The sequence below is a fragment of the Lepisosteus platostomus genome, chromosome 8, assembly GCF_059453375.1.
Source record: "Lepisosteus platostomus isolate fLepPlt1 chromosome 8, fLepPlt1.hap1, whole genome shotgun sequence".
NCBI classification, from domain to species: Eukaryota; Metazoa; Chordata; class Actinopteri; order Semionotiformes; family Lepisosteidae; genus Lepisosteus; species Lepisosteus platostomus.
In genome coordinates this window covers 41,727,004-41,740,825 of record NC_142618.1, presented here as the reverse complement: position 1 = coordinate 41,740,825, position 13,822 = coordinate 41,727,004, and the positions used below count along the sequence as shown (strand labels likewise).

Here is a 13,822-nt window from a genome sequence, read left to right as displayed (position 1 = left end):
AAATACCTTAATATTTAAATATGCACATTTAACTCATTTCCAGCAATGAAACGTAATTGTATTAGAACATACAAGAGAGTCCTTACTCAAAAGGCCATCATCTGTGAAATGTTCTTGTCCATCTGTAATGTTTCCTTTAAAACTGAAAATGGCACAAAAAAGGCTGCATTTTTTTCTCCTTTGTGCACAAACATGTTCTCCATCTGTTGTCAATTACAAAACTCTAGTAAGAGCATGTCCGCAACAGAGGTTAGGAATGAGGGAAGCAGTAACTTAAGACTCATGCTTTAACGCGTGTGCATACCACTGACAACCACCTAATGCAATAACTGTGAAAAAACATATTTACATTAGTTTCTGCTTTCCACAGAAGTCTTAACCAAAAATATAAAACCAATCTTTTTATTTCTTTTGCTCTGCTGTTCCCATCTGCCGGTACAATACCAGGGGTAACTTGAAACACAAAAATAAAAGCACATGAGTTGATAGCGATCTTTATTTCAAAAGTCTCAATTTATTACAAAATGTAAAAATCCAGCTACCCAGGTTCTAGGTTTGACAAAGGCTTTTTTTCCGGAGCATGTATCCCGTTTTCACATTTTGTATGTTGTATTTTCCATAGCCACCCCAATCATTATTGCAAACTAATGGTCTACCTTCAAATTTATTACAGATGTGCAAATTTGCCAGAATGAACTGAAAGAGGTTTATAAATATGGTAAATAGCATCATTTTGCTTTTTTGTAGTCTTGTTTTAAAGCTAAGGCATGCAATGATGTTTTATTGGGTACAAATTGGAGACAAACATGAAATAGAATATGAACATTTGCATATTTTTACAACCCACGCCTAATCATCTTTGTCCTTCGCCCCATGCTTTAAGATGCGTGTAAACTCCACATAGTTGAAGTTGCCCTTTTTGTCAATTGGTGCCTCTCTGAAGAGTTCGTCAACTTCCTCATCTGTGAATCTGTCGCCCATCGTGGTTAAAAGCTCTCTCAAGTAGTCTTCTTGGATAAAACCTATATTACAGAAAAGCAGAAGATAAAGATCCCAATAACCATAAGCCTCCATATTTTCACTGCTTTTATTTCAAGACATGTGTCAACAACAGCATAGATTACACAATGAAAACAGACTAATTATCCAACTAATTAAAATGTGTCACAATTGTAGTCCGTGTGATCACAACTGAGAGATTATCAATATAAGAAATACAAGTGTTATTCTCTCCGAAAGCTCTCTTTGTAATTGCTTGATGGTTTTAGAGGAAAGTTTCAGGTTTAAACCAATTCATCTGAAGCTATACAAGTCTTATTCTGCGATCAACACATCCATTTTCATCCTCATTAGTTTTTAGATGTATGTGACACCCGATACCGAGTTTTACTGCACACATTGACAATGAGTTCTAATTTCAGCAGACAAATAACTTTTTAGCTAAAGTGCCCATGAAGATCCCTACATCCATCACAATATCCACATCAAGCAAATTCTACTGTTAAATACTATTGTTGGAATTTATAGTTCATCGAGGAAATATTTAAGTATAGAACATCATTAAACTCCCACTGCTGAAGCAATGCATACATTTTGGACATGTCTTAGAAAGCTGTTTTCTTCACTTATTTAGCTTGACTGGAGCAGCTTGGTAAATTAAGTTTCATCATGAGTTATATTAAGAAATATGTGATCTTGATGACATTTTTAATTAAACCATCCATTATCATTGAAATATCGTGTAAACCAGCAATTCTTAACATCGGACACAGTATTATTTGCCTAGTCTTTTTACAAAACAATTTATAAAGTCTGACTTGGTTTCTGATGATCCATTAGTATACAAACTCAAGGCTATATTAGGTATGTTTGCACCCCCAGAGCACAGCAAAGCTTCATGGAAATGGTACACAATGGGGAACATCTGGTGCTCCTTACCTGTCCCTTCTTCATCGAAGCAAGCAAATGCATTCCTAATGACATCTTCAGGGTCTGTGCCATTGAGTTTCTCCCCAAACATGGTGAGAAACATCGTAAAGTTTATTGGTCCAGGGGCCTCATTCATCATAGCTTCCAGGTACTCATCTGTTGGGTTCTTTCCTGTGCACAGAACCAAAAAAAAAAGAACAGTTAACACTTAAAAATTGTCCCTAAAGGAACTGACTTGTGCACCACAGTGTCTGAGGTTTTCCTTCTACCTCTCCTCTAATTTACCTGTCCTAATTATTAGCATAACTGGATCAATTTTTGGTTAAAGCAATCACCAGTTAGAAACCAAATTACTGCAGACAACAGACAGATCCCAGTACTGAATTTGGTTGAATAACAGGTACAGGACATGCAGGTAGTAAAAAAAATAGATATGAAATTGAAAAATATCATCTTGTCAAAATCACCTATAAAAAAGCAGTAAGAAGGAAACTGCAGGGAAACAAAAAGTCAACGAATTATCAAAAAAGACTTGCTATGGCATCAATCCAGAGGAGACAAACTAGTTACATCCCCCGTTTTAAAGAAACATCATACAATCCTACACTAACACACTATGAGAAATTAATTGTTTTAGTCTTGAACAAAGAAGATCTACTAGAGGACCAGATTTTTCCAAATCTACCAGGGCATAAAGTCAACCCAATGAGTCAATGCAGAATAAAGGTAGAAATGGCAAGAAAGTTCATTTATAACTGAGAACATTAGAAATGTGTTTCAATGGGTAGCACAGCTGCCCAGCTGTGTTGCTGAAGTTGATAATATGTTGTTTTATTTAAGAAAACATGCGATGAGACCCCTGGATCAATAAGCTACTAAAAATCAAATAAGGGAGATACTGTATATCAAATGCCCCACTTGCCTGTAAAATTACATTCTTAAATGTTAAGACAATGGAGTCTTAATCATAATAGCAGGTCAACTATAAAGTCTCTCCACATAGCAGATATCCAGCAGAAGTTGTTACACCTTGTTTAATTCTTATCACTATGTTGTTGAACTTGTAATCAAATGGAATCCCAATAATCAGCTTACTCTGTGTAGCCTTTTTTTAGAAACTGCTCTTCTATCTTTGTAGACAGTAGGTATAATTAGGTTACATTAATAAGCCCTCCTCTGCAGCCTGTTTCCTTCCAAGCCAACAAAAACCCAGCTCAAAGCTCTCCTCACCACTGGACCCTCTACGTGCCAAGAAATGAAGCAAATTAAATGCTTTGCAACCTAACCTGCAGGTCAGATGTTTGCATTTGGTGAACTGCATCCGTTAATGCTGATGTGCACTGCCGATTAGCAGAATAGTTGTTCAGTCAGTAAGCAGTATTGCAATGCACTAAGAGGAAAATATCTGCATTTAATTTCTCCTCATATTGTAAAGGGTGTCCAGGTAAAAGTTGCTTTCTTTCTGTCCAGCCAAGATAAGCTCGCCTCAGGTATAATTACATGTGCATGCCCCCACACTTGTGTAGTTTAGCCACTCATTCTCTCTTAAACAAGAAACCACATGCTGTAAACACAAGGTGGAGTACGATGCGGCAATGTTTTTATTCTTCTCTCCAAGAGCTACCCTTTCTTTACAAGCTTCCAGGACACTAGCTGAAGGAGAAGACTCATCATACTCCCTTCCAGCAACTTGTGGTGTAAAGGCTGACTACAGAAGATTTAGAGACCTCCCAATTTACAGCAGGGGTAAATGTCTTCAGCAGTTTTAGATACATAAGGATGTTAAGCACAGTGTAAGAATAAGGCTGTGGTAAAGAGAGAGTCAGTTGTGAGATCAATGCCTTTAAAATCCATATTGGCAAGCTTTCTTGGTAATAAGGATACATTTTAGAAAGTCTGCCCCACAGACAAAAATAATCATTTTGGGCATCGTACTGCGGTACGATACTGTTTTTCTTTCCATGAAGGTCCACTGGCTCTACTTTCTACTTACCAAGTGACGCCAGCATGTCATGCAAGTCCTCTTTGTCGATGAAGCCATCCCTGTTCTGGTCAATCATGTTAAAAGCCTCCTTGAACTCCTGAATCTGTGACTGATCAAACATGGCGAAGACATTGGAAGTCGCGCGCTGGGGGCGCTTCTTGGTGGTCTTTCCCTTAGCCCTTTTGCTCGACATTTTGGCTGTTTTTTCTTCAAAAACCTGCCGGTGGAGAAAAGAGTGATACATCTTGCATAAGCATTTCAGAAAGAAATGCATTTCAATAAGCTATTCACTCCCGTAGCTTTTATTTGATATAAGTTCTTAAAGTGGCCGAAACGGCATAATCCATGCATCTACACCTTAACCAGCTGGAGCCTGTCCCAGCAAGCAACGGGCCCAAGACAGGATATACCCTGGATGGGACACCAGGCAATTGCAAGGCATACACAAACACAGACACGCACATACTCACACCAGGGCCAGTTTATCAGAAGCTAATTACTTACCAACATATCACACAAACACAGTGAGAACATACAAACTCCCCACAGATAGCACCCCAGGAACTGAATCCAAAGCCCAGGTGCTGTGAGGCAGCCATGCTAACCACTGTGCTGCCCCATAATGCATCTGACAAATTATTCACTCTTAAAAACTTTCAACAAATACCAAGGAAAGCTTTCCATCATTTACACAAGCTCTTTCAGCTAAGGGGCTGGGCCATAGCATTCAGTATTTTCAAAGGCCACACAAAGCTGCCAGAGCCCTCTCTCTGCTGTTCAGAAAGATCCACGAGACTTCAGCTGCTGCCCCTACTCATTCTGACACATTCATTTTTTTTTTTATAAACCTTCTCACATGTCACAGGCTCAAGCTACATTTAGATGCGTACCCCAGGATAATGCTTTAAATTAATTTCAGGGCCTACCAAGATACAGAGTCACAAGCTCAGATGTTCACTTATATTAAAACTTACTAAAACAATGACACAGCGTTAAAATTATTCAAGTCCCGAGAATTAAAATGAGATCTAGCAAACACTAGAGACGCCATTAGCACTAAAAACACTAGAGGTGAAAAATACAAGTCGACTGCTTAATGAATCGTTCTACTAATGAAGAAAGTCATGTCAGGCAAATACAATTTTGGCAACAACTCCCAAAACACATCAATCGTTGTACTATGAAAGGAAATGTGAACATGCTTTGTTGCTGTCTTTTCTCTTGCAGGCAGTAGGAAAGATTACTGCTGTGAGAACAGGTGTCCTCACATTAGAAGCAATTCATTAGACCACATCAGCGCTGCAAAGACAAGTTATTTTAATAATCTTTCAGCCATGACTGACAGAATACAAAAGAAAGCAAAATGCCATGACAAACGGGTCTTTAAGCTACTTCAGTCCAGATGAGGTTGAACTCTCAGTTCTACTGCTACCTGCTGAATGGGCGATTTATGTTGTTAACCCTGCAAAATACTGCACAATTTTGTATAATGTATATGTATTCTGTATATATAAAAAAAACCTCATTTTGGAAGCAGGTGGCTTACTTAAACTCATAATTATACCCAACATACCCAATTGTTTTTTACCTTCGCCTTTTAAATATGGCACACTATTTGAAGAAAATAAAATTAATAAACTGGGCAAAAGATGAAGTGTGACCAGTCAGAGGGTCACTCCAACCCATGTGGGCCTTTCACCATGCCCTGAAGAAGTGGCAAAAGCTACTTTTGAAAGCCTACTGACTATTCACAGATCCTTATGACATACCCAGGAAAGGAAGGAGGAGTTGTCACTGGTAATGCAGTCACAGGCAAACTAGGCCACCAGCACAGGATGTGGAAGGCACAATCGGCCTGAACCCACAACTCGGAAAACAGTTGGGAGCCCATGCAAAACAAACAGAGCTGGTAAGCATCTGTAACCTTCGCAGTTTTAATGAGTACTGCCCGAGTGTTTCACAGTACAATAGAGGCCACTGCCAAAGCCTGCACTGAGCCATCCGAGGAATTCAAGCAAGTCCCATCTTGCTCTGGAAACAGTTAAAAACAGCAGAGTAATGTATTCCAGCAGGGCCAGACTACAGCACTGTTCTCCCCCAGTAGCTCAGCGAATGAACATGAACATTATTTGGAAAGGACATCAAATCAGATAATCTTTACAATTTCCATATACTCTGGGAGGCAAAATGAGTGCCAGCCACCCAATTAAAAGCACAGCAAAGTGAACTGGATTTGGAAGAACAGGACACCACACAATAAAACTGCCCCCAATCGCCACTCCACTCCCCTCCCCTCATTTCAACATTTCCCTTATCTACCCTTATTGCTCAGCTAGAATAGCTTACAACATCTTGAAAAACATTACAGGCCAGCAGACTCTCTAATGGAGAGGCTCATTCTTTAATGCAAACTCATCTCCTCATCAAAAAGCTATTTGAAAAAACACCACAATACCCTAATTATCCCAAGTGTTAGAGGGCTGTTTGTATCTGCTAACATCACCAATGATGTTAATCAGAGTCAGTCTGCACTCACTCTCTAGCAATTTTATATAAATCCCACAAATCTGGCAAACAAATAAGAATATCTACCTTAAAATTTAACCCCATATTCTTTTTGCTGAAGGGGAGTATAAAGACCCCAATAAATGACATTTTAGTGAGCCTATTACTTTATGTTTGGCTCCAGGAAAGATGCTGCTGACAAAGTTACAGGCGTATGGTTACTTACATACCAGTGCAGAGGGGTCGGTAAAAATTCAGCAAAGATTCGTGATCAACATTTTACGCTCTTAACTTTTAGCTTAATTTAGGTAAGAAAGTACCACTCGGGTTAAATGAACACACGCACTTCATACGCCTGAATATGACAAAAATATTTTTAAACCCAAGTAATATCAAGAACAAGCAACACCGCAATGCAAAGACAAAAGTCTAAAAATGCACTCTCACATCATCACATTACTCTCATCTCACATTACTGCTTATTAAACAAGACAGAATCCCGTGCCTACTAAATGATAGTAAGAAAACGCAATATTAAAAACAAAATTAAAATAAGCATACCAATGCACAACAATCTGCTCTCAGATGCTAAAGGCACTTTGTCAGACCTCCCGAGACAGAAGTTCAGTAGTTCACGTTTTGAGGGTACTGTATCTTTAACTGTTAGTTTGATGCATGGACTCTCTCAATAGCAATAAAAAGTATCGAAGACTACTTAGTTTGAAACAATACGTGCATCACTCTGCAAATTCCAAAGTCAGCACCACACCTAACTGTCTTTTATGTGAAGCCATCGGGCCTACCTGTCTCCGCCTATATTACGCACTGCTTATCTGCTCCGATGAAACTGCAGTGAGTTTACAACCGTGCGGTCGACCACGCAAATCTGATTCGATAACGTTTAATAAAAAACGATCCCTTCACAAAGCGACTAGTCCGTTTATTTCTTGCGCCAAACGCAAAGATTTGCCACAGGCAGATACGCAATTCAGTGCCCCAAGATCTTTTTTCCTGTCTCCAACTGGGCCTCTCTGCACCGGTTTTGCCCAATGTAACAGGAACCTTGTAAAACTGCACCCAGACACCGTCTCCTTGGCTCCTTCGGCTTTAAGTCGCAAACGTTCACAAAACGAAGGCTCTACACATTCCAACCGTTCACTACAAGCATGCAAGAAAGGATTAAGTAAAACACAACAAATACCTGAAACCTATGAGATGATAAAGACAGGCAATCTACTGCCTTGCTGCTTCGCCACCGCCCTTAACTTCCTGATCGTAGCTGAAAGGAAGCCCCGACTATACCACCAGCAACTCGCAGGGTAGGGGGGCGGCTACATTGTGCTATCCTATCTCACAGCGAATACGAAAAGGTTTCGTGTTTTTTTAAAACGTGTATATAATTAACCTTCTAATACACGTTGGATAAAATATGTGTTCATGAATCTTTACAGACAATGCGTTTCGTTAAATGCATAAAAAATGATACCCCTCATATTGAAAATTTGGTCTGACTCCCAACATTCTTATTTGCCTACGCTACACACTGAGAAATGTCCTTGTAAGGAAAGAGGCACCGAGTTTCCTGTACAATTATTGTTGTGTGTGACGCATCGACGGCAGCGATGCAACAGGATCGTGAAAGTGAAGCAGTTGTATCAATGAAATATATATTTGAATGAGTTTGTAAACTGGATTTTGTCTTTAAAATGGTCTTTTATATTTAAATGCAAACCCCGAAGTTTGGCTTAGCAGCGTGCAGTGGTGGGTTAGGACTTCCGAAGGGTCGCGACTTGAGATCCAGGGTGGGATACTTTTGCTGTACACTTGAGCAAAGGAATTCATTCGAATAATTCCAGTAAATGTTGTGTAAGCTGAATTTTTGTAATGTAAATGAGAATATCAATTTACTTATCTTGCTAAGTAATGGGCTCAAAATTACCTGTAATATTTCAGATATAGGTATTCTCAGTCATCTTTTTGAGTTTATAGCTGAAGAAAACAGCAGATGGCGTCTATCAAACCAGTGTTCTGCCATAATTTACATAAACACGTCTAAACGCTCCCCCTCTTTTACAATGGAAGGTATTGGGCCCATTCACCTACTTTGAAGAGCACCTTTTCAAGCCACTGGTGGGAAATTGGATATTTCTTAGGCTGAGCTGTAAATACTTATCTCACTAACTGAAGGGCTTTCTGGTTTGACTGCATTGTGATGCTGGTTTGCTTTCAAAAGAGAAACCACCTGCAACTGCATTGATAGGATAGGCGAGGTGTCAGCTTTTGACTAACCATGCATGGATGATGTGCAGCACAATTGTGCAGTTGCTGGCATTGCTGCCTCCCAGTGTTGGGGTCCTGGGTTCAACTCTGGACCTGGGGCGCTGTCTGTGTAGAGTGTGTTCTTCCTGTCTTCACATGGGTTTCCTCCAGGTGCTCTGGTTTCTCACCGTCCAAAAACATACTGGTAATTTAAATTTCTCCTGGGAGAATTGGCCTGGATGTGAGTGTGCGTCTGTCTGTCCTGTGATGGACTGGTGTCCCTTCCAAGGAATATCCCCCGCAACCCTGAAATGGAAGAAGCGCTAAGAGAATAGATGGATCCCTGGAGTCCTCAAGAACTGAAGATCACTTTATCGGCCATCTACAATGTCTTGTATTAGGAATTTGTCTTTTCACATACCCCCACTTGCTCTCCATGAGACACAGACAGGGAGAGAAGCTTGGGGTCAGAGTGCAAGGCAGGGTCAGCCATTTATACAAGCACCTCTGGAGAAGTTGGGGTTAAGGGCCTTGCTCAGGGGCCCAATGGAGTAGGATTCCTCTGCCAGCCGCTGGATACAAACTGGTAACCTTCCAGCCACTGGCGCAGATCCTTAGCCACAGAGCCACCGCACCACACCGCCCTAGGTGGGTCAACTATCACCATCCTGCTTCTGCAAGCACATCTTTCGATTTCATCTTGCCTTCCTGCAGGTCTTGACCATTTCTTCTCTCCTGGGAGGCTCTCCAGTGTTTTTGTAACCCAGGAATGATCTATTCTTTTTGCTCATGCACTAAACATTCATTGACATATTAATTTAACCTCCTGTGACCCATCCTGTTGATTTTTTTTGAGTCCCTTACTAGTTATTACAAGCACACGGCATAACATACAGTATGTCTTTGGGATGCCTTGTATCATTGTATACTGAAAGGCAATTAGAATTGAACATATATTTTGGTTCCAATACTTATTGCATTTTTAATGCTGTTCAGGATATATGCTTAACACTGTGAGAAAGGATATGAATACAAAGGGGTTATAAGGCAGAAAAGTAATTCATATTTCTTCTTTTTTATCAAATTTTGTTAGTTGTTTTCATGTGCTATCAGTGAGTATTATTGTGTATTTTTGTGAAAATGACTCCTCTAGTACATTATCTACAATTGTCAATAATGATGATATCTGTCTAGTGAAAATATTAGCCAAAAAAAGAGGAGTAAATGTACTGGATGGATATGTAGAATTTATGAAGAGCCCATATGTTCAAGATTTTCTTTACAGGTTATTTACAAACGTTTTTCTCAAAAAGCACTGACTTTTTCAAATCATTGCTTTTTTCCATGGCTAATATGCACTGCATTCAAGACAACAATGTCCCTTTCCTCGCCTGATGTTGAAACCTTTAGGTATTTATCCGTCATAGCTAGTTCACATGCTTTTTTATTTTTGCTAACTGTCTGTAGTTATCCATTCAAAGGACAACGACACAATCTCTTGTAAATGTAAAAAGATTTTCCTTCTGTGTTATCAGGTGTATAGTTAAAACTGTAGACTAAAGCTTCTTGAACATTCCGTTAAGGGAGTAATGGGGTAAACTGACACATGTCCCAGTATAGATTATGCAGTAATTACTTATAATTAGACAGTGAGAGGAGTGTTTGTGAAGGAGTCCTTGAAAAAGGGGGTCAGAGAAGATAGATGGAAATCTCTGGGTGTAATGCTGGAAGCCAATTTGAAGATCTGTTACAGAGAAAATCCCGAACAGAGGGGTGTATGGAATACATGACTCATCATTGACTAAAATGGACCATGGCAAGACTTTTGCCTTTGCTTATAGAGACTGTGTCCACAGTAAACAAGTCTGAGTGCACCAAAAACACTTGTCTGAGGTGATATTGCAGTAAAGAGCATTTTTCCATCAGCTGTTTTAGGGGGATATGAATGTGGTTTGTCTACTTTCAGATAAAATCTGAAAACATACGTATATATTTCAGACACTGGTGTCTGAACGTGGTTAATCTCAGATGGATCTAATAACCAACATATTTGCATAAAATTGAAAGACATTTTGTGCTCCTGGTATTAAAACAACCACAACCAAAAGCAGATAATACAATATACTGCTTAATTTCAGACAATGATCAAGCTATATTATATAACTGCATATCCTTCAATCAAAAATAATCAAAGAGAAATTGTGTAGTTCTTTTTCCTCACATAACCTCCAATTTACAAATGGAGTATATAACAGAAGTTCAGGAATAAACTTAGACCCTAATCTCAGACAATTCCACTCCCCTACATATACTCTCGCACCCAGGACTTCCTTCATGTATGTCTCTTGCATTTCCCCTTCCTCTTCATCCACACCTTTGTAGCGACTCCCTTACCCTAACTTGCAATAGTAACAGAGGTTTGGGCAGTCTTATCCTAATGGCTAGATGCCATTCCCCTCTCTAGTCACACCAAATACTCTATACATATTTTGTCCCTCTTTTGCATTCATTTTGATCTAACTGAACTACTGAGGTATCATTTTGTTGTCTAGAACTCTAAAGTGAGACTCACCTTATGTGTATAGCATACCAAACCGCTCTTTATTGAAGAGGTTTCTGGATTTCATGAAACCGTTAATAATCAAATAGGCTTTTTTCCAAAGAAAGTGTTACTGTACTTATTTCTATCAGCTGCTGACTGTTTGTTAGAGTGTGCTTCATATTTAAAGTTGTAGATACAGTATGTCTTTCATTCTTCTGGCTGACACTGAAGCTGTAGGTGGTTCATCTACTTCTCCTGAGACCCTCCTGACTGAAAGGCTATTGAACTGGATGTCCCTTTTCCTCCAACGTTTAAGTGAACTTTTTCATGTAGCAAATTCGTTTCTCTCTCTAGAGGTTCATGTGTTGTCAACATCATATTTTGACAAATTCAAAGCAGAAAGCTGAATGTTGAAGTAGATTTTGCCTCTTTTTAAAACTTTTTTAAGTTTTTTAAATTTTTTAAAAAGTGGCACATGGTGAGCCTTGCTGCCTTGTAGTGCTGGGGCCCTGGAGTTCTTATGTTCTATCTTGTGTGTGCCTGGGTTTCTTCCAGTTGTTTCAGTTTCTTCCAACAGTCCAAAGGCATGCTGATTTTTTTCTAACAAAATAAACTTTATTTCACACTAGAACTCTTACAAAGAGTACACACACTAACAGGCCATGTAATCTCTACTATATTACAAAAGCAAGGGTGATTGTCTTTTTTCAATCTGAGCAAGTGGATGCTGGGACTGGCTTTGCACAATGAAACAGTCCCACCAAGCCCTACCGCTTGCTTTTATCCAGGCCTTTTTCCCTGTCCAGGCTCTGACACTGCAGTTGTCCAGTCCTCTGCAGGAGCTCAAAGGAACAGGGCTTTCCTCCTTGGTCCCTGTACAGAACCCACAGTCCCTTCCATCACTCCTTTGACGTCGAGAAGCCCCATTTGGCGATGTTGCGCTTCATCCTTCCCTGTGTTGTGCTAGATGAATGTTGCCTGCATTCCACAGTTCTTGTTTAATTAGGGACACCAGCAGCCAAAGCAAGTATTGTGTCCCTTTGTCCAATCAATGGGACCAGGTGTGAGTGTGTGCTTATGTTTGTGTTTGTGTGTCCCCTGTTATGGACTGATGTCCCGTCCAGAGTGTATTAAGCCTTGCGCTCATTGTTTTAATGGCTATGACCCTGGCTCCCCAGTGACTTGTATTGCATTGAGGTGTTAAAAATGGATAGATGGAAAAGGAGTAATTTAGGTATTGAATATAGTGGTATAGTGTCAACACTTGTATAAGGTTACAAATAAGAAAATCCCATCCCATTCTATTCTATATTGAAAGAAAGGGGTGACCACCATTCGGCTGTGTGGCTAGAAAGAAGCCACTCCTTGACATGGGACAATGCCAGCTGAGAATTTAGAAGTTAGAGAGCTTCTGTTCCAGAACAACTGAGCTTTCCAGCCCTAACCTGAACTTGTTTCCTCTCAAGGAATTGGAAACATGTTTTTGACAGCATTTTAAACTAGTTTGTGTGAAAATGAACAGTTTTTGTACAACATTTCATTATGAAAGGAGTTATTTCTTATTTAGAAATGTCGCACTTGTAGACACTGTATTAGAACTCCCAAGCACGCTTTATTGTTCTATTAAAAGGTATGAAAGGTAACAGCTTACTAAAGCTCTTTGAAGCTATTGATATATTACAGCACCTCTGAAAACACTACTGTGAAAATGATTCTAATAAGAGCATAGGAGGGTTTGTAGCAGCTTTATGTCTTCAATGTTACCTGAGTAAGAAGTGAATTTGAAGTGAATCCAAAGTACTGCATGTGCACTGCTTTCTACTTAAATGATCAAGTGAGAAATCTGAGGTTAATTCTAACTGTCTGAGAACACTCACACAGCCCCTGCACTGGAGCAATGAATAGATACAATGAGGTCATGGTGAAAAAGAAAAGTTTTGGTTTGATCCTCAGAATAATGTAGTTGCTAGAAACCAAATGAAGTTGATGGGCTGCATGGTAACCTTCACATTCTGAAAACGCCTCTGTGTTCTTAATACAAACGATTGTCTTTTTAGAAACAAGGATAACAGGTCAGGTAAGATGACACATACTGTATGCAACGATTATTCTTAAACCTTTTTGCTGATGCCCATCCCTTGCATTTCAGTTGGTGACTTTAAATACCCAGGCCTGACTATGGTATGACGAAAGAAAAATGTGTTTGTAAGCAGATGGTTTGCGTGAGCTTTTGTTCACTGTGGTATTCAAATGTGACCACAATGATACCTGGGGGGTTCATTATTGAATTTTATAATACGTTTGGCATGTAAATATTGTCTTTTGTGGTTTCCATCCTGTGTCTCACATCATAATTGATGTGAGGCTCAGAATTTGTCATGCTGTGAGAGAATTCATAATATTTTTTTTTCTTAGCCGTGCTGCACAATTTACAGGTTCTGTTCATTATGTCTTAAGATTAGTCAGCTAAACAAATGTCTGGAGGCAATCACTTTTGAAACAGTGCTTGAAAAACAATAACCAAATTGACATTATGCCCCATTATTGTTTTTTACACATAAAAATGAAACTATGGGTTTTAGGGGAATTTTGATCCTCTGCTC

General features: G+C 39.4%; 1 protein-coding gene across 2 annotated transcripts; it reads right to left on the bottom strand.

Moving 5' to 3' along the window:
• Window positions 1-478: 478 nt before the first annotated feature.
• On the bottom strand, window positions 479-7,766 carry LOC148657339 (myosin regulatory light chain 2, smooth muscle minor isoform). 2 transcript variants are annotated; one of them, XM_088643450.1, is made up of 4 exons: window positions 7,620-7,766; window positions 3,923-4,130; window positions 1,939-2,100; window positions 479-1,022 (listed from the first exon to the last, which is right to left on the bottom strand). In XM_088643450.1, exons 2-4 carry the CDS (start codon window positions 4,104-4,106, stop codon window positions 850-852), a joined length of 519 nt encoding a protein of 172 aa, XP_088499576.1. In that variant the 5' UTR covers window positions 4,107-4,130; window positions 7,620-7,766; the 3' UTR covers window positions 479-849. The 2 variants fall into 2 exon arrangements, with proteins under 2 accessions (XP_088499576.1, XP_088499577.1); XM_088643451.1 differs by having other exon boundaries at window positions 3,923-4,120; window positions 7,609-7,752.
• Between the last annotated feature and the right edge of the window lie 6,056 nt (window positions 7,767-13,822).